The sequence below is a fragment of the Ovis canadensis genome, chromosome 9, assembly GCF_042477335.2.
Source record: "Ovis canadensis isolate MfBH-ARS-UI-01 breed Bighorn chromosome 9, ARS-UI_OviCan_v2, whole genome shotgun sequence".
Classification (NCBI taxonomy): domain Eukaryota; kingdom Metazoa; phylum Chordata; class Mammalia; order Artiodactyla; family Bovidae; genus Ovis; species Ovis canadensis.
The window spans coordinates 85,747,684-85,768,143 of NC_091253.1; the positions used below are offsets into that span (position 1 = coordinate 85,747,684).

A 20,460-nucleotide genomic window follows, 5' to 3' on the forward strand; every position below is an offset into this window, starting at 1 on the left:
GTGCTGCACTTAAAACCCGAATGGTTGAACTTTAACTGCAGTGGGTGGTAGAATGTGGGAGGGGAGCATGGAAGGACATTAATGAAAACCTAGCATTCATTTGTTTCATCTTGCAAACCCAACCATGTCCCAGCTCTAGACACAGCAGGCAAATGTGACAATGAATTTCTTGGAAGTTTATCTACAAAGCACCGTTTGTAAACGTGTATTACAGAAACTTGGGGAAAAGGTACACTTTCCCTCACTAAATGTTAATCCAAATGTCAAGCACAGAAAGTTCTTTTTAACTTTAGTAGAAGCCCTAATTATGTAAAGAAATGTTGTGAACAATTAGTCTGTCAACCAAGAGCTGTAAATGTTGTTTTCCTATAATTCTTACAGCACGTAATTTATTTTTTAGAAAAATGTTAACTGAATCAACTGTATCCAGGCGGATAATAGATACAATTTTAATTTTGTCATTGGTTCAAAGATTGATTCCAACAGAGAGATCGTTTGGAAAGGTACCAAGACCTTTTCAGAAACGGAAGCAGTCTCATGACAATTGACAATTTTTAATAAAAGTCACTTTTTGACACATGAATTACAACTCCCATTTTGTAGTTCCTACACAAGAAAAGTGACTTTATCTGGGTTATAATACCTCTCTGTTGTGTATCATGGGTATAATAAGATTTATTAAAATAAATGAAGAATTAGTGTGCTGTAGAAGTGCTACATTAACTTGATTATTAACTTCCAAGATTTTTCCGAGAGCTTGCCATTACAATAAATAGGCCAATCTTGATCTACAAAGCAATTTGGGACTTAAAAAATCATAAGGTCTATGGTTTGATGGAAAGTGTTTATTTTCCTCTTTAAATAATTGTATTTTGTGTTTTCAAGATCCCCTGATTAGAGACCAAGAAAGCTACTTATTTCCTAAGGTTGAGACTCTAAAGAGCTCTTTTACAAGAAATTGCACACATTAGCCTCCAAATTACAGGGACACGACATACACCAAGAAATCCATATTTTCACCATAAAACACAAAGAATATATAAACGCGTTAAATGTGCTCTTGCCAGTTTCTCTACTCTTTTCTTCTTGGTTCTTAGAATTATTAACGACCTTATAGATGGTTTTCTTACGTCTTAGCATTTTTTTCCCATTTATATGATTGCATCTGGTGCAAGTGCAATGCCAAGCTGAGACACAAAGATAAACTGAAAGCAAATAATATTAACATGTGAAATCTTAGTCTTAGGCAATTATTTGTTTCCTCTATGCATTCATTCATCAAATATTTACTGAATATCTTTTCCCTGTGTCTGCCATTATGCTACGAGGCGGAACATAAGAATGCTGAGACAGACTCCCTGCTCTCAGAGAGCTTGCAATTTTGTTGAGAATCTATGAAACTCCTAGATTTCCTGATGCCTCCATTTATATAACACCTTTAGGAAATGATTACAACCTGAATAAATATGTCTTTATTTTCTCCTACAGATACCGTGAGTAGGCACAGATACATTTTTGCTTTACTCACATATTCTACCACATCTTCCATATTCCTTTAGTACTCAATATTCTCCATTTCCAGAATATACCAGGCTTGTTTCCAGCTGCCAGACTTTGCTATGGGCAGTGCCCTCTACCCCCAAAGCTGACCCCATAGATGATCACACTGCCTGTCCTTCCTCTCATTCAGATTTCAGTCCAATGCCAACTTTTCAGAAATCGCCGCCCTGACCATCTAGAGTTGTCTTCCTTCTCCTCCTCCCACAACGAGTAGCTCACCTTAGGATGCTGCTCTTTCTTGGTTTCTTCACAGTACTGAACTTTATCTGGATTTATCTTGTCTTTTATCTGTTTAGTACTTAATTATCTGTCTGCCCCATGCAGCTCTAAACCCATAAGAGGAGGGGCCTTGTCTGCCTCAAGCTCCTTCTGTTCCCAACGCCAGGCTCATGGAAGATACTCAACAAATATTTGTCTAACAAATTAAGAGAAAATTACTTTTCTAAATACACAGTTCCTCCTTTATCAGTGTTCTTGCTTTCATAAGCAAAATGTTCTAAGAGCCAAGAATGCTCTGAATGAGTAGCTGAAGTTGTCAAGATAAAATGCAGCAGAGTTGGTTGCTCTGACCAGATTTATCCTCAAAAAAAATGTTATCTAGCTGTATATCAACAAACCCAAATCAAGCCCCAACTATATAGTCAAGTATGAATGTATATATGTACATATCATGTATGTCCATGTATACAAGCTAATGAAGATGATGCACATGGATGTTAAAGGAGAAACAGAAATCTAAGGTGGGGCATTGCCCTTGAGGAAAAGGGCAGCTACAACATTCTCATTGTGATGGGGTGTATAAAAATAGGAACTGGGGTGAATATCTCAGGGTATACATACTATGAGAACCTGAAAAAGAAGGAGACAGCTCAACCAGGGAGGATTTCCTATAGGAGTGCTGAGCTAGAAGGAAGAGAAATGGAGGAGAAGATCGTGCATGCTGTTCTCAAAAGAGGAAAGAGGCCAGGCTAATGGGAGAGGGGGGTTAGTGCTGAGGAGGTTCAGAAGGAGCCTGAGAAAAGGCAGTTGGGGAGGGAAGACACCAACCAAGATGTCTGTATCCTTGTGATCGAGTCACGGACCCTTGATGAAGTCAAGTGTGTATCACTGAGGCCAAGGGCAGATAGACCTGTGGCCACAGTATCCAACATCCAAATTACCGAGAGGACAGAGTGAAGGCTGAGAAAAGACCAGGAGGATCAGAAATCGAGGGTCTGCACCCCTTCCAGAGGCCAGACCTCCGGAGGCAAGGACAGGAAGCTAGTTTGCTGGGGTGAGGGAGCCAGGATGTGAAGATGGGGAGGGAGCACCTAGCTGGGGAGTCTGGCAGAAGCAGGATGGGCAGGAGCATGCGCAGCGGGGCCATGCAGAGGTGTTCTCCCAGGATGGACGGGTGGTCACACAGCAGAGAGGAGGAACAGAAGGCTGCAAGGCTGTGGAAGGAGGCCCTGTGGGAGCTGAGAGTCCTGGAAACAGGGATTAAATGGGATCAGCTCACAGGTGAAGTTCTGTTGAGAAGAAGGAGCTTTCTATGACGCTGGAGGGCAAAATGAGAGGAAATCACAGCAAGAAAGAAAAAAAAAAAAAGTACAAGAGGCTCAAAATTATGTCCCTGGTACAAATGCTGACTCTGTGGCCTTGGACTAACAATTGAACCTTTCTGGGCCTCATTGGCCTCTTCTTTTAAATAAGTATAACAATCTCTAGCTTAATACTGTGATACTTCAAGATCACGTTTTTAAAAATGTATTGTTTTTTGAATTAATTTTTATGCACGTATAGCTGCTTTACAAGGTTGTGCTAGTTTCTGCTGTACACGATCTCAGTCAGATATGGAGACTGAGGTCTCATTTTTCAACTATAAGATGCCATGAAAATCTTCGGCAACTTCCTATGACCACCACAGTCTCCATCTTCTCAGATTCCTGGTCACCCTGCCAGTCCTACTCAGAGACTCCAAGCTCCTCCTCGCCCCCACAGCACAGTCCACAAAGTACTGCCCCATACGTACACCCTCTGCAACTGCAGTCCCCAGTTCAAGCCCTCCTTCCGACCAGACCACTCCAAGAGCTCCCTGTCCAGACTCTCTCCAGGCATTTGATTCCAAATGGTTCCAGAGTGGCTATATTCACATTAACTTGAACAGAGAGATATTTTATGAAGGTGAATTGATCTGGAAAGCACAAACTCTATCTCTGTGTGACCCTTTCAGAGAGGAGGAGTCGCAGGCTTCGCTGGGGAGAAAGCGAAGGTGTACCCTCCGGAGCAGAACCCTCGTGGCTCTGCAGACGGCCAGTCTCGGCCACTCGGCTCTGTCACCTGAACAGGTCTTGTGAAGCAGCACCTCAGAACAAGGAAGAATCTGGATATTGTGTAACAACGGGCGGGGCTGTTTCATAAATAATGAGCTCTCAGTGGGAGGAAGAAGCAAAACAGACTGAAAGAGCCACTCACTCAGATTTCTGGTTATCAGTTATGACTTTAAGCCTCTTCTATTCGCGTTTAACACTGAAAACTTGTTTTGAGTTTGTCATAGCTGAATCTAGCACAAAATTCAAAACGGTAAAACGTGGAAACCACACCCCCTCCCCTATCAGCATTGCTCCCCAACCAACAGTTTCTTGGGTATCCGTCACAGTTTCTAGTGTATCCTTCTAGAAACCTTCTATGCAAATTCATATCCTTTTCTTTCCAACACAAATGGCAGCATGGTCAACACAGTTCTGCAGCCTGCTTTTTTTTTTTTTCACTTGACAGGACATTCTGAAGAGAGTCCTTTCTTTCTCTTTAAAAAAAAAAAAACAAAAACCCATGAATATGGAGTAACAATTTCTTTAACACGAGGCTGTTTTTAGCCTCTTCATCTTGTAAACCATGCTGCAATGCAAGCTTTCAACATGAGCACGTATAAATTAGGGACCGTAAGTAAAGGCCTGACCCCCACAGTTTTAACCTGACCTCGGTCTTCACTGAGATTGCTTCCCTCCAGGTAGCATCCTTACAAGCAGGGGTATGCTGTTCAAACCTGTCATGACTCTGCCCTCTGGGTCCCAGGTGGGAGGTCCAAGTATCTGCATTTGTAACCATTTCCCAACTTGCTGCTGCTTTCAGAGGTTCCGGCTGTGAGAAACCACCGCCTGCGTCACCCACTTCCCCGGTCACTTCCTCCTTCTGTCCTGCTCTCCCGTACCCTTCTGTCCTGTCCTTACTGACCACTCCGTCCCTCTCTGCTTCCTCCTCCTCCACGTCCCCTAATGGGTGGGTCTAAAGTTCCCACCTTGAGCCTCTTTCATCCACCCTCCAAGCCTCCCCGCGGCATTTCGCCCGTCTTGCAACGTCTCTCGCGCCCCTCCACAGCCACTTCGCGTGGAGCTCCGCCGCTCCAGGTTGCGCTGTGCTGCCTAGTCTCTGCGCCTGCGAGTGCCCTGTCCTGCTACCTGGAGCCCCTTCCCGGCCCCCTCTCAGATGCCGCTCACGCACCACGCCCTCCCTTGGGTCTTCCCTGATCCCACACCGCTGGTACCCTCTCTACCTGTCTACCCTCTCTATGGTATGTGGTCATAACTGTATTAATATCTTTCAACTTTTCATTTGCAAGCTTTTAAAATAAGACATTGGGGGAACTTTTAAATTAAAAATGTAATAGAAATGCTTTTATAAAAATAAAACGAATTAAAAGATGAAACTGTTTACAAAGCAGAAATAGACTCATGGACATAGAAAACAATCTTCTGGTTACCAAAGGGGAAGGAGGAAGGTGTAAATTAGGAGTTTGGGACTAACATATACACACCACCATATATAAAACAAATAATCAACAGGGACCTATTGTATAATACAGGGAATTATATTCACTATTTTCTAATCATCTATAATGGTTATTAGAAAGAATTAGAAAAGAATCTGAAAAGAATCACAACATATACAACTGTATCACTTTGCTATACACCTGAAATTAACACAACATTGTAAATCAACTATACTTCAGTTTCCAAAAAATGGCTTAAAACATTAAGTTACCAAAAAGTTCCTGGCTACTAACCATAAACAAAGACAAAAAGACAAGCCTCAGAATGGGAGAGAATACTTGCAAACAATCCTTGTGGATACTTATTTGTGCTCAAGAAAAATTTTTAATTTTGTGATTTAAAAAAACCCAAAACATCAGGGCTACCGTCCTGTCCAGAACTCTCCTCACCCTTTAATTCTGTTTTTACTAGAGGCTTTGTCGCTTTCCTCCTCATTTGACAGTCATGTACAGAGGTGTCTGAGTCCTCAGCCCAGCCAGGATGGCCTCTGAGAGCTGCAGACACCCTGCTTGGCTTTTTGCCTGTAAATCCCCACTGCCGGGCCCAGCACGTGACGCACAGCAAGCAGGCTGCTTCAAGGGGATGCCAGCCCCTTCACCAGAGACAAGGCTGAAGACACTATGACCACTCCTCCCAAGACAAAAAGGCAGTATGGAAAGAACACGTGCTTCAGACAGACATTCCCAGGGTGGGAGTCTCCGCTCTACTATGCATTCACCGTGTAAGCTCTGTGGACTTCAGTCTCTTCATTGTTTAAATGAAAAATAATAGCCACTTAAAATACGAATATTGCATAAGGCATATAAACAACTGGCAGACTGCCTGGTATATACCAATAAGTAAGCACTGAATAAATATTAACCATGGTGCACACACACACACACACATATCAGTCTATGAAATCTGTCTGCAGTCTCACTCTCCGCATGCACACAACAGTTCATGCATGTGAGTTACGAGCCCTCAGCAGAATTCAGGCCAAAAGCCATGGATACTCCACATTCTAACAAAAGATCAAGCTGTTGATAGCTCTGGTGAGATGCTTTCCAAAGATTATTCCTTCCAAATGTGACTTAACTCCAGCTTTATAGCTTTTTCTGCCATCCATTACCTTATAAAACTGGAACAAAGGTATGGCTTTGTTGAAGTTCAATAACAAAGACTCCAGCAAATGTTTACCTTTCCCTTTTAAAGCTGCCTTCATCCACACCACGCCCCAGCAAACACATAAAAATGCCATTTGCCCTGCTTTGCAGTGTGTATCTTAGCCCCTCAAGACTCCTCCCAGGAGCCTCTCAATACTTTGTTTACTTTGGAGACCAAGGAAGATGCCTTATAATATTTCTCTTCTTCCATAGGATGACCTGTTGAAACCTGGGCTCTACTTAGGCAAAACATTAGGACATAAGGGACTTTCCAGGTGGCGCTGGTGGTAAAGAACCCACCTGCCAATGCGGGAGACACAAGAGACATGGTTTCAGTCCCTGGGTTGGGAAGATGCCCTGGAGGAGGATCCCCTGGAGGAGGAAATGGCAACTCACCTCTAGGATTCCTGCCTGGAGAGTTCCATGAACAGAGGAGCCTGGCAGGTTAGTCCATGGCAGGTCAAAAAGAATCAGACTCAATTGAGCACACATGCACACACATTAAGATGCAACTTTTTCTGAATTAGTAATATCCATCAACTCAATTTCGTCCTGGACTGTCTGATACGCAGAAAGAGGACTCCCTGGACTGCTGACAGGAGGTCAGGGTCAGGGAAGCAAACTAGATCATGAACCCATGGACACTCAGGAGTGTGGTTTCCTTTGACCAGTTCTTTGGGTTCCCTTTTAATCCCTCAAATCAGTATTTACACATCTCCCCTTCTCCCTGGTATCAGGCACTAGAGTTTGGTAGGAAGGGAACACAGTTCATTCGGAAGCATCCCCTTGGAAGACATGATTCATCAAGACTATCGAAACTGTAACTTTCCGAAGCGCTTTGCTTGACACACAGTGGAGCCCCATAAAAACTGATTAAATGTTTAGACAAAAAACAAGTGTTGAGAGAAAGAGAAAAGGAAGAAGGGTGAGATAAATTGGGGACAATTTTAATAGCTCTGCCATGATTTGGTGCTAAAAGTCTTTCAATAACCTTACTTTTAACAAAGACTGAACAATTTGCAGGGTTCAAGAAGGTTAGAAAACCTGCATTTCCTCCAGTTTACTGCCTTTTCATAAGCTGTGACCACAGCCCTGGCACTGGCACCATCCTGTCTCTGATGCTACCAACACTGAGACCTGAGGATCTCACCTGAGGGGCTGGTTTCCTTCTCATCAGGAGTACATGGAGTAGAGCCACGCTTGGCTAGCGGACCACTGGCTGTACCTGGAAAAGACAGCACTGGAAAGAGAAAGGGCTGACCCACCCAGGAAGAAAAGGAAGAAACCTGGACCTCACGTGACAAAAGCAAGTCACCCAATACGAGAGCTTTATTTATGTCTCACAGTATGAAGCAGCTCATGACACGGACCACATCCAATTATGTCCAGTAAAGGAATGCTCAAAATTCTCCAAGCCAGGCTTCAGCAATACATGAACCGTGAACTTCCAGATGGTCAAGCTGGTTTTAGAAAAGGCAGAGGAACCAGAGATCAAATTGCCAACATCTGCTGGATCGTGGAAAAAGCAAGAGAGTTCCAGAAAAACACCTATGTCTGTTTTATTGACTATGCCAAAGCCTTTGACTGTGTGGACCATAATAAACTGTGGAAAATTCTGAAAGAGATGAGAATACCAGACCACCTGACCTGCCTCTTGAGAAACCTATATGCAGGTCAGGAAGCAACAGCTAGAACTCGACATGGAACAACAGACTGGTTCCAAAGAGGAAAAGGAGTATGTCAGGGCTGTATATTGTCACCCTGCTTATTTAACTTATATGCAGAGTACATCATGAGAAACGCTGGGCTGGATGAAGCACAGTTGGGATCAAGATTTCCAAGAGAAATATCAATAACCTCAGATATGCAGATGACACCACCTTTATGACAGAAAGTGAAGAAGAACTAAAGAGTCTCTTGATGAAAATGAAAGAGGAGAGTGGAAAAGTTGGCTTAAAGCTCAACATTCAGAAAACTAAGATCATGGCATCTGTTCCCATCACTTCATGGCAAATAGATGGGGAAACAGTGGAAACAGTGGCTGACTTTATTTTTGGAGGGGGGGGGCTCAAAAATCACTGCAGATGGTGATTACAGCCATGAAATTAAAAGATGCTTACTCCTTGGAAGGAAAGTTATGACCAACCTAGATAGCATATTAAAAAGTAGAGACATTACTTTGTCAACAAAGGTCCGTCTAGTCAAGGCTATGGTTTTTCCAGTGGTCATGTATGGATGTGAGAGTTGGACTGTGAAGAAAGCTGAGCGCCAAAGAATTGATGCTTTTGAACTGTGGTGTTGGAGAAGACTCTTGAGAGTCCCTTGGACTGCAAGGAGATCCAACTAGTCCATCCTGGGGGAGAGCAGTCCTGGGTATTCATTGGAAGGACTGATATTGAAGCTGAAACTCCAATACTTTGGCCACCTGATGCGAAGAGCTGACTCATTTGAAAAGACCCTGATGCTGGGAAAGATTGAAGGCGGGAGAAGGGGACGACAGAGGATGAGATGGTTGAATGGTATCACCGACCCAATGGACATGAGTTTGAGTAAACTCCAGGAGTTGGTGATGGACAGGGAGGCCTGGCATGGTGCAGTTCATAGGGTCACAAAGAGTCAGACACAAGTGAGTGACTGAACTGAACTGAACTGATTCCAGTGAAAAGACCAAAATAGAAACCTGTTCCTCCGAGCACTAAGCAGCATCTTAACATTCAGGTAATTCTCTGTGGTCACATGAGAGAGGCCTTTGTAGCGCATCGAGACTGGTTTCATCTTGAAATCACTGTGAACCGAGAAAAGGGCTGTGGACAAAACTAAGGGGCCTGGTTTCAAGAATCTCCTTAGAAATTAGGGAGAAAAGGGAGCCTGTAATTAGGGTTTGTGAGCTCCTGCTCTGGGATGATGTCATCACCGGCGTTCGGTGCCAGGAATCAGAGCTTACCGCTCTTTAATAATTCAATAGGGGCTTGCCTGGGAATTTCTCATCTTGGGAATTAGTGAGCAACAAATCTACTTTGTAGGTACTGGATTGGCTGTGGGGAGAAAGAAACACTGAAATGACCTTGCAAGTGGGAGTCACGTGAAGAAACTTAGCCCTGTAGTCCTCCACTAGAATCACAAGGATGGAACTTTAATACTTTGTCAGCCCTGTGCGGTTCCCCTTCCTGTCATTTTCCAGCTGAGAAGCTAAAGCTAAGAAGGGGGAAGACACAAAACCGGCTATTCCTATGCCCGGAGACCTGGCGGCCTGAGCCCCATTTCAGTGTTCTATCTTCTTTATTATCCTGTGCCCCGCCCCATCAATTTCCAAACTGTGACTGCAAGGATGCTCAGAACTCACCTACCTGGATGCCACCTAGGTCATTCCCAGGGACCCTGGGACACCCGTTCACATTACAAGAGCTTCTGCTGCTGCTAAGTCGCTTCAGTCGTGTCCGACTCTGTGCGACCCCATAGACGGCAGCCCACCAGGCTCCTCTGTCCCTGGGATTCTCCAGGCAAGAATACTGGAGTGGGTTGCCATTTCTTTCTCCAACAAGAGCTTCTAGACAGTGGGAAACGGCTCTGGCCAGCAGGCGTCATTGTGCAGAGACACTGTGGTGTAACCAGCAGAACCGGTTCTGGGAGGAAAAACTCTGCAGGAATTCTGCCAGAACCACACTGCCCTTGAGACTGGCAACGAACAGTGTTAACACGTTCCCTGGCCAAATTTTCCCCTGTAATTAAATTAAACTAAGTGATTACAGTTTCACGTTCTTTCTTTACTTCTGTTCCCACTACAGGAGAGGTAAGAACAGAATGTGGGTCGGCAACAAAAGACGAGCAGTGTTCTGGAAAAAATCCATAAATTTTGTCATCAGGTCTTGATGATGTGTGCGTGGGGAGACTACCAAATATCAGGCTGTTTTATTCTGTTCTTTTAGTAAATGCACCAAAACCAAAAGTGAAAGTGAAAGCCGCTCAGTCGTGTCTGACTCTTTTGTGAACTCGTGGACTGTGGTCCACCAGACTCCTCCGTTCATGGGTTTCTCCCAGCAAGAATACTGGAGTGGGTAGCCATTCCCTTCTCCAGGGGTCTTCTTGACCCAGGGACTGAACCTCGGTCTCTAGCATTGCAGGCAGATTCTTAACTATCTGAACCACCAGAGAAGCCAAATGTCCAAACAAAAGCTACCTTGGGAAGACACATGGTTTTCTCAAATGATGCTTACATGTCTCAAAGAACATTCGTAACGTTTCTTCAGATATAGCATACTTCAAAGCTGGTCTTGTGCAAATATATATATATTTGTATGTATGTATGTTTATATTTGTATATGTATATGTCAATTTATATGTGTATATTTATTTATATGTATGTATGTACATTTGCATGCATATCTTATATATACATGTATATATGTATATTTATATATGTGTATGTATATGTGTTTGTGTATATATATGTATTTGTATATGTAAACTTATATAGGCATATATAAATTTAATAAATTATATATATATAATTTTTACCCTTGAAATGGTATTATTCAAATTGTTGGTATATATTTACATTTGGACCCAAGTGATTCTGATTTTTTTTTTAATACGTTCAAAGATCAAGATTTACTACACTGTGTGTGTTCCAAAGGTAGGCACTGCAACTCTCTGTACGGGCACCAACTCAGCCTCTGTGCGACCTGCTGCCAGAGGAGCCAGCGGAGGGTGATGGCGTTGCTGACTGCCCCGTTCCTCCCTGTGTCAACCTCCCTGTGTCACTGCTTCCCCTAAACCTGAAAGCCAATAAAGAGGTAAACTGCATATTCGGTTGCTTGAGCGGGTGTGATTCAGGCATGGAAACTCAAATGTTCATGAGGACCAGGCAAGGGAAGTTCCAGGAGGGAGAAAGGCAGAGAAAGCATTCAAGAGAACAGTTGGTGCCTCACAAGAGCCACTCACAGCCTTGCAAACACTCAGGCTAATGTTGCCAGAGTCCAAAAGAATCTGGAAACTTGGATTTAAAAAACAAAAATCTGATTATTAAACGCGGGCAAAATATTTTAAAATTTGGAATAAAAGTACTTAAAGTGCATGAAACCCACATACATTTATGTTATGTGGACCATATGAAGGTGGTGGGTCACAAATTTGTGTCCTCTGGCCACACCATAACCAAAGCAGCAGGTGACATTGAATGGGGCACCGATCCCGAAGCCTCCAGTGGATTTCTGTGTGGCTGTTACCAACAGGAACTCGTAGGCCAAGGCAACTGCTTCTGAGAAGTCCACAAAATGAATTATAAACAATTCCACCGTGAGAGGGACACCTTTCATGCCTTGCTTTGTTGTTGTTTCATCACTAAGTCATGTCCATCTCTTTTGGGACCCCGTGGACTGAAGCCTGGCAGGCTCCTCTGTCCATGGGATTTCCCAGGCAAGAATACTGGAGTGGGTGGACTTTTCCTTCTCCAGGGGATCTTCCAAATGAGGGATCAAACCCACGTCTCCTGCCTCTCCTGCATTGGCAGGTGGATTCTTTACCACTGAGCCAGCTGGGAAGCCCTTTATGTGCCTTGCTTTGTTGAAAACTTTTTCCCAGTTGTGTAATTGTGGGGTTATTTTTGCAGCCTGCTTATTATAAAATCAGTTATATTTAAAGAAAAACCTTATGTCCTGCAGCCTGAAAAAAGAAATCTTCTCAGCCTACCTAAAGAAACGAATTTAACTTTTATGGTTTTTCTTTAAAAGTTCTCCCACTAGTTCAGCAAAATCCTTTGGAACTATTTCTATTACTTATCCAGACTGTACACGATTACAACTACCAAATAATAGCTACTAAAAATATGTATTAAAGAAACAAATTATGCTACAACAAGCAAGTACTGCCATTTGTCAAAGCATAGGTGAGCGTAAATGTGTCAGCCTGGAGCAATGCACACATACAAACACACATATTTAAACAAGACAAGTGAGCCCTGCCTATGGGGAATGAAAGAAGAGTCAGCTACACCAAATTAATTATCTCATTGGTTGACCAGAGAGCCACCATCATTTAAGATGTCCCTTCCGGTTTCGACATTTTCTTTAAAAGGTTCTATTGACTGGTGACAGTTAATACATGCACATTCTAGCAACTTATTATCAGATTCCATGAAAAGGAAAATGAGGGGTGCAGTTTCAGCTGGCTGTACCTTGACAAGGTATTCCAAAGGTGGGATCCCATTGTCTTCACAGTGGATGGCTGTTCTTGGACCTGCCTCTCACTCCTCACACACTGCTGACCCCCACCTCCCTCGGAGGCTGAGTTTTCACACATCAAACCCCCCAAGCACATGCTTGGTACAGCAGAGACGATCGGAAAAGTTGTTTTGTTTTTGCTTTGTGTGAGGGAACTGAAGCCCAGAGGGGTCAGATGCCTTGCCAAGGATTCCAACTCCAGGCCCTGACACCACCGCACAGGCTGCCTCTCCCTTACCCAGCCCAGTAATCTAGCCTCTGGGAGAAGTGAAGGACCACAAGGAGGAGGCCCCGGGCTCGGGTGAGGAACTTGAAGCGGAAGCAGAGGAAAGCCTTGAGGAAAAGCTCTTCCTGCCCTTCTGTGAGGTCCCTGAGTTCCCAATGCATCGCAAGGCCTCCCTCCTTCCCTCGGACGCACCGAGCCCCCGGAACGTTCCCTCAGCCGCTCTGGAGCTCTGTTTCTGCTTGCCCATTTAGGTCACCTTTCTTGGGCCTAACGCCAGTTTCATTTACTTTGTTTTATACCTGAGTGAAATGAGACACTGAGCAATTCATCTTCATCTCTAAATCATGCCCACGAACTCCCATCCAGTTTCCTTTCTCACCCGGCCTTCCCCTGCTCGCAGACAATGAAGCATTGAAAGCGGTTGTTTACGTTGACCTTTTCATTAATTCGAAGACAAAGTCTTCTAACGCCTGCCTAGATGGTAAGTAACCGAAGCAGAAAACAGCTTAGGGTTCATCTGAAACCTTCCCTTTGGTGCAAAACGAAGCTTGAGAATCAGAAGGTACAGAACCCAGGATGAAGTGTGGGCACAGCCACAAAGTTCAGTATCCATACACTCAGAGACTCATGGCTGGAAAGCAAGTCTGAGTATCCGCAATTCTTGCATTTTTTTACCCAAATCCATGCAATGGTGGATGTCTATCCTCCAGAGATTTTTACCTTTGCCCTTCTTAACTGTGCTGGCACCAGAGAGAAATAAGAAAAGCCTAAGGTCAACAGGAAAGAAATGGCTCAAGGTCACAGTGATGGCTTTTTCTCAGGGAGTGAAGTTCAGAGACCTGCAGCCCTGCTTCTTCCCTTGACCAGGTGAAGCCTGGAAGGGGCAGGAGTCAGGGTGGGATCGTCCAGCTGCTTACCTGTGCAGACAGAAGCTCTGAACGCCATCCTGCCTCTGAAGAAGGAGGCAGTTGCAGAGGTGTTTGGGGAAACTTCAGTACAGGGAGAAAAGATTTTTAAGCCCGGTCCTGTCAGCCCCAAGTGATAAAATGGAGCTTGGGGGCCTGGAGGAATTGGGAGGGACAAGGGGCCTGGCCCTTTCAGCGGGAGGCCCCAGAGAAACAGGTACACCCCTTTGCCTGTCAAAAGGCAATTGATTTAGCTTCTCGGTAACTGAATGTGTGTGACTTCTAGAGAAATCCAATAGGTTCTTTTCCCGTTTTTCTGGCTCAAGTTAACAGATCTTTCTCTACTCACAGAGGCTTTTGTCAAAGAATCCGCTGCAGAGAAAGGCTGTGATACTTAAAAGGTATGACCAATGAGTCAATGCTACTTTCTCACTCACTTTTGCTTCTTCATTCACATCCCAGGTGAAGGAAACAGCATTATAGGCAATCTCTTCGATGTTGCCAATCGTATTAAAGCTCTCCTTGTAATCAGCTGTGACATGAAAAAAAAAAAAAAATTAAGAGTCAGTGTTACTGGTGACATGTATTGAAGCATCATTTTCCAATGGGGAAATTGCAACTTTGTCTATTCGGCTGACTGTTGCCATGGCAACAGTTAAGGATTTGTGCTTATGGATAATCTTTTACTACTATTTACTCTATAAGAATGTGAGCCCATTCCTGTATTAAAACGGTAAACCTGGGAGAAGCAGTGTTCCTAAATGACTTGTTCATTAGTTTCATTTTTCATTTGGTTTATAAACTTCTTCCCCCCGAGTCCCTCGTCACGTACCCACTCCTTCTCCTACTCTCTTTTCTGCCACTTAATTTTGCCAGCAATGCCAGACTATTTTATAGGGATCGTTTTGCAGGACAGAATAATCTATCAGCCAGGCAGTGTCTTCAGGGCTTCAGTAAAGAAATCCAGGAGAGTGCAGAAAAATTTATATTTTTTTACTTCTTTTTGGATTTAGGTACAGAGAATTGAGTGAATCTGATTCAGTTCATTACCATCCACCTGTCAACTTAAGGCCCTCTCATTTATTTATGTAATATTTATTTATTCCTTTTTATCTCCTCTGTCCCCCTGCCCCCACAATAGCTATTGACATGTTTGCTCTATATCCTTATGAAATACATTGGGTCGATCTGTCTGTGTACATAGCTTTCATTTTCACAAACTGTGCCATGCTATGACCAGGGCTGCCAGATTTAGCAAATATTTGGACCATACTCTAAAAAAGTATTTGTTGTTTGTCCGAAATTCAAACTTAACTCTCCATTTTATCTGGCAACCCTCACTATGGGCCTTTCCCGATGTAACCACTTTACTGGTTGCGTGCCTCATCCTGGCTGTGGCTGCACAGAATTCCATGGTGACCGTCAACCACATTTACTTATCCCCTCTCCCCAGAGATGAGCCTTCAGTAGTTTCCAGCTCTCCGGGACCGCAGACAACACTGTGATAAAAATCCTTGGTCTTCTGTCTGTACTGTCACTGCCTTAGTTGGTCTTCAGGGGTAGACATGATATTCTTACTCTTAATTCCCACTACTACTTCCTGAGGCTTTAGCTTATGCTCACCATCTGGATTTTCCCTCTACTCTTGGCCTCCTTGGATATGACAGCCTACCTTCACTCCATCTCTTGTGTACGAAATAAACACCGGCCACGTCTTGCTTGGCTGGCATCATGGTAAGGCCCATCTGCTTTTCTTTGAGATCTGTTTCATTCACAGCTTGATCACCTAATCATGTATGTTCTTTTAATCTAAATTTCTATAATTATTTTCTAAAATGAAAACTCTAATTACATGCTTTTAATAATTTTTTAAGGCTAAAACATACACCATGACCTACACTATTCTTCACAATCAGGCCCTGCATACTTCTCTCTGCTCATACTCCGGCCCCACAGTGGGGGTCAGAGCAAGGCACAATGCTGACCGTACTGAAGTCTTTTTTGTTTATAAAATCTTTGCGAATGTTTTTCTAAGTTAGGAGTGAGTTGTGATGACTGACTTTCAGGGTGTATAAAGCATTCTTTGTCTATAATATCTGACATGTTTCTAGTCAAATGGTCATTTCCTCACCTGTGTCCTAAGTGGCTCTGCGACTCGAGGGTTGGTGGTTTCTTGAGGTTTCAGCAAGTTCTCTATGTGAATGCTGCAAATTTTTGAAGTCTGCTTTCCTAAAATTCATATATCTGATCGTTTAAACCATTTTCTCCTCATTTATCACAAAATCTAAATTCATGTGATCACTTGACAAAATTTTACTTACTTTTTCTTATTCATACAACAGACTTTGTGTGAATTAGACTGAGAGAAGTAAGACTCCTATTTTTCTATCCATGCTACAGCTGCTGCTAAGTCGCTTCAGTCGTGTCCGACTCTGTGCGACCCCATAGACGGCAGCCCACCAGGCTCCCCCCATCCCTGGGATTCTCCAGGCAAGAACACTGGAGTGGGTTGCCATTTCCTTCTCCAATGCATGAAAGTGAAAAGTGAAAGTAAAGTCGCTCAGTCATGTCTGACTATTCGAAACCCCATGGACTGCAGCCTACCAGGCTCCTCCATCTGTGGGAGTTTCCAGGCAAGAGTACTGGAGTGGGGTGCCATTGCCTTCTCCGAATAAAATAAAGTCCATAATACTAATGAGCTCAAAATAATCCAGAATATAACAAAGTCAGTTTGCTTTTGTGTTTAAAAGAAAAAAAAAATTCTTATTATTACTGGGACCTGGATTGATGGTTAACTGCAGGAAAACCTACCTCGATGTGCTCTCAGAATGGCCTTGGATGCATTTCCTGTAAAGGGTAATGTTGATCTCGACTCTGACCAGAATTCTAGTTCCCTTCTTTCTCACCAAATTTCTCCTTTGGGGGCCAATTCAATGGGTACAAAGTGGTATCTCAATGACATTACAATTGCATTTCTTCCATCACCTATGAGTTCAAGCATCTCTTCACATCCAGGATAGCCAAGCAGGTATCTCCTTACATAAACTGCCTATTCACGCCCTTTGTCCATAATTTTATTCATTTCTCCGGGGAAACTTTAAGGCAAGACTATGGATCTTCACATTTTAAATAAAGCACACACGTTTTAACATAGACGCTTGTGTGATCACCATAGGAAAGTCACAGACCATGAACAAATAAGAAAAATATTGAAAAGCAGGCATAATTTTCTCACCCACTACAAACACATCTGTGTAGCCTTCATTTTTCCTACCTCAGTCTCTGTCTCCCTTTCTCTAAAATATGTAAATATTTTATACAATATTGTAACAATTATTTTTTAATTTGCTACTTTCCCCCTGTAATACATCTTCAGCATCTTCCCACATCACTAAATAAACTTGTTGATAATAGTCTTAATGGCTAAGTACTATTATATTGGATTAAGATAAAATGCTATAAACTTTATTTGCTCTTCTTGATCTTGTAAATGATGTCTAATACTTTGCTACCGTAAATAGCACTTCATCTAATTATCTTCATGGCCAAATAGCCATATATACTTCACTTTTTCATTAATATATACTCTCAGAAGTGAAATTAATAGGTCAAAAGCAAAATATTTTCGAGGCTTATAATTCATTTGGCAAATTGCTCCTGGAAAGGTTAAAACAGTTTATATTCACAATAACTGTATGACTTCCTGTTTCCTCAAACTGTCTCTTTCCAAGTTGGTATGCAAAGCAGGTTACATTATTTTATTTGCAGTTCCTTGATTGTTAAAGAATAGAACAGTCTTCCATTTGGCTTCTGGTTCTTTGTGTTTCTTTATATTCTTTCTCTTTGTTTTTAAATTTTACTCATTTATTGCAACAGTTTATTATTCTGTCTTTTGCTCATTTTTCTCTAAGGGAATTCAAATTTTCTTGATTTAAAGTAAATATTTAAAGTTAAAGAGATAAAACAGAAATCAAAGGAAAACCATTTTATATCCTAAAATTTTACAAGTCTTTATGACTATATTTCAGATGATTTTAAACACAAACCTGTGTTTTCAGCAGGCCAATTTCTTAAATTTTGAAATGAGGAAAGATCACTGAACTTAAACAAATAGAGTTCCCTGATTCTTCATGCTATCTGTTTTAAAAAATAGTCTTACAAGCCTTTTAAAAATCATCAATCAATCATAAATTTAAAAAACAAATACCATATCTAGCAATAAAGAGAAATAAATAAAAGTGGTTTGGTCAAGCACTTATTCTAGATCTTACAAGTTTTTATTTTTCCATACCTTCTCTACCTGAAAAATTTCTCCCCTAAAAAAATGTTAGCTTAGAAAAGTAAAGAATTTTAAAAACAAAGGCAATACAAATACAAATAAAATTCATTCTGGGTCCCCTAGTTTTGCCCAGGGAATCTGCCAGTTTCTCTCCATCATGTTCTCTTGTAAGGCCTGTCCAACTCTTCTGCAACCCCATGGCCCACCAGGCTCCTCTGTCCATGGGCAGAATACTGGGTTGCCATTTCCTTCTCCAGGGAACCTTCCCAACCCAGGGATCAAACCTGAGTCTCCTGCATTGCAGGTGAACTCTTTACCACTGAGCTGCCTGGGAATCCAATTTCCCTTACTCAGTCCACAAATACATTGAATAAATATTTGCTCTGTGTTCCCTATATACCAGGCAGCATCCTTACACTTGAGATCAGCAGAGAAGACGAGGTCCCTGATCTCGTGGTGCTTACAGTTCAGAAGGAGACAGAATATAATTAAGTAGATTAATAAATAAATGAACAACACCATTACACCATTATATTTAATATGCTTCAAAGAAAAGGGGGCGGCCTTCCCTGGTGGCTCAGCTGGTAAAGATTCCATCTGCAATGTGGGAGACCTGGGTTTTATCTCTGGATTGGGGTGATCCCCTGGAGAAGGGAATGGCTACCCATTCCAGTATTCTGAACTGGAGAATTCTATGGACTACAGTCCATGCGGTCGCAAAGAGTTGGACATGACTGTGCGACTTTCACTTTCACTTTATGCCAAAAACAAGACTGGCAAGGCTACCTTTTACTAGGTTGTTAAATTATTTACTCATTTCCTTCATACCACACATCAATATTTTGTTTGCTTATTTATCACTATCATTTCTCATTAGCTACACATGTACACGAAGGCAAGGAACTTGTCATTAATACTGCTGCCTTCTCGGTGTTTGACATTATCCAGATAAGATTCATTTCATAAATTGTTTAAGTAAAAAATGAATAATGGTTCCATGAATAGTGTAACAAAAAACAAAACTAAGACACCAGCGTCACACACTCCTGTTTGACCTTATGCAAGAAAGACCTGTTCTTCTTGACTCCCTTTGTTGTTCGTCTCTAAGCCATTCACCTATAGACGGCAAAACAGCCCTGCTATCACATGCTGACAGTCAAAGTTTTGACATGACTTATACACAATGATACTGCTTTGTCCACATGCATGTCAGTCCAATAAACAGAACGCTAATACATATGTCTCCTGTTTCTGAACACTGTCTTAATGTCCTCTGATGAGTGTTGCTGGCTTAAGGTTCATGATCCTTGGTGCAGGAATAAAACCTCAGCAACCTGTTGTTAGAGGGGCTTCCCAGGTGGCTCAGTGGTAAAGAATCCACCTGCCAATGCAGGAGACGCAGGTTCAATCCCCGGGTCGGGAAGATCCCCTGGAGAAGGAAACGGCAACCCACTCCAGTATTCTTGCCTGGAGAATCCCATGGGCAGAGCAGCCTGGCGGGCTACAGTCCATGAGGTCACAAAGAGTCAGACACGACTTAGTGACTAAACAGCAACAAACCTATTGTTACTCTTCCTGAATCTATTTCCTCAAGAAAGTGTCCCGAACCTAAGGTTTATAAGTGTTGGTAGCTGCAAAAAAAGGGAGTGTCATGAGCTGGTGTCATGAGTTTATATTCCTAGAGCTGCTATAACAAATAACACAGACTTGGAAGTTTAAAACCACAGAAACTCTTCTCTCATAGTTCTGGGGCCAGACGTTCCAAGTGAAGGTGTTGGCAGGGTTGGCACCTTCTGAAGGTTCCTAGCTCTCCTGGCTTCTGGTGGTTGCTGGCAATGCTTGGCGTCCCTGGACTTGCAGACCCAGCATTCTAACCTGCCTCTGTCTGTGTGTGGCGTTCCCTTCCGTGTTTCTGTGTCTCTTCCCCCTTTTTATTCTCTTCTAAGGATTTGTCATTGGATTTAAGGCCCACCATAATCCAGGATGATCTCATCTAGAGATACTTAACTTACTATACCTGCAAAGACCTTTTCCCCCAACAAGGTCGTATTTACAGGATCTAGTACTTAGGATATGAACATATAATTTTTGAGAGAGTTATCATCAACCCCTGTATCTGCGATTCCCTCCTATGATTGGAAGTCCTATGATTTGAATGCATAGCTTGTTCTTGTATGAGAGCCACTGTAGCTAAAAAGTCATAACACTTTCTTTTAAAGCATTTCATGGTGAACATATAGGCACGTCTCAGAGATTTTATGGGGTTTGGCTCTAGAAAGCCTCAATATAGCAAATACTGAAATAAAGGGAATCATGCC

General features: G+C 42.6%; 1 protein-coding gene across 3 annotated transcripts in view; it reads right to left on the reverse strand.

The window, feature by feature from the left end:
• The window catches only part of GRHL2 (grainyhead like transcription factor 2), a 169,360-nt gene that overhangs the window by 51,810 nt on the left and 97,090 nt on the right, over positions 1–20,460 (reverse strand). For all 3 annotated transcript variants that reach the window (XM_069600433.1, XM_069600432.1, XM_069600431.1), the window contains exon 8: positions 14,301–14,395. In XM_069600433.1, coding sequence (XP_069456534.1) covers positions 14,301–14,395 — 95 coding nt within the window. The remainder of the gene's footprint in view (positions 1–14,300; positions 14,396–20,460) is intronic.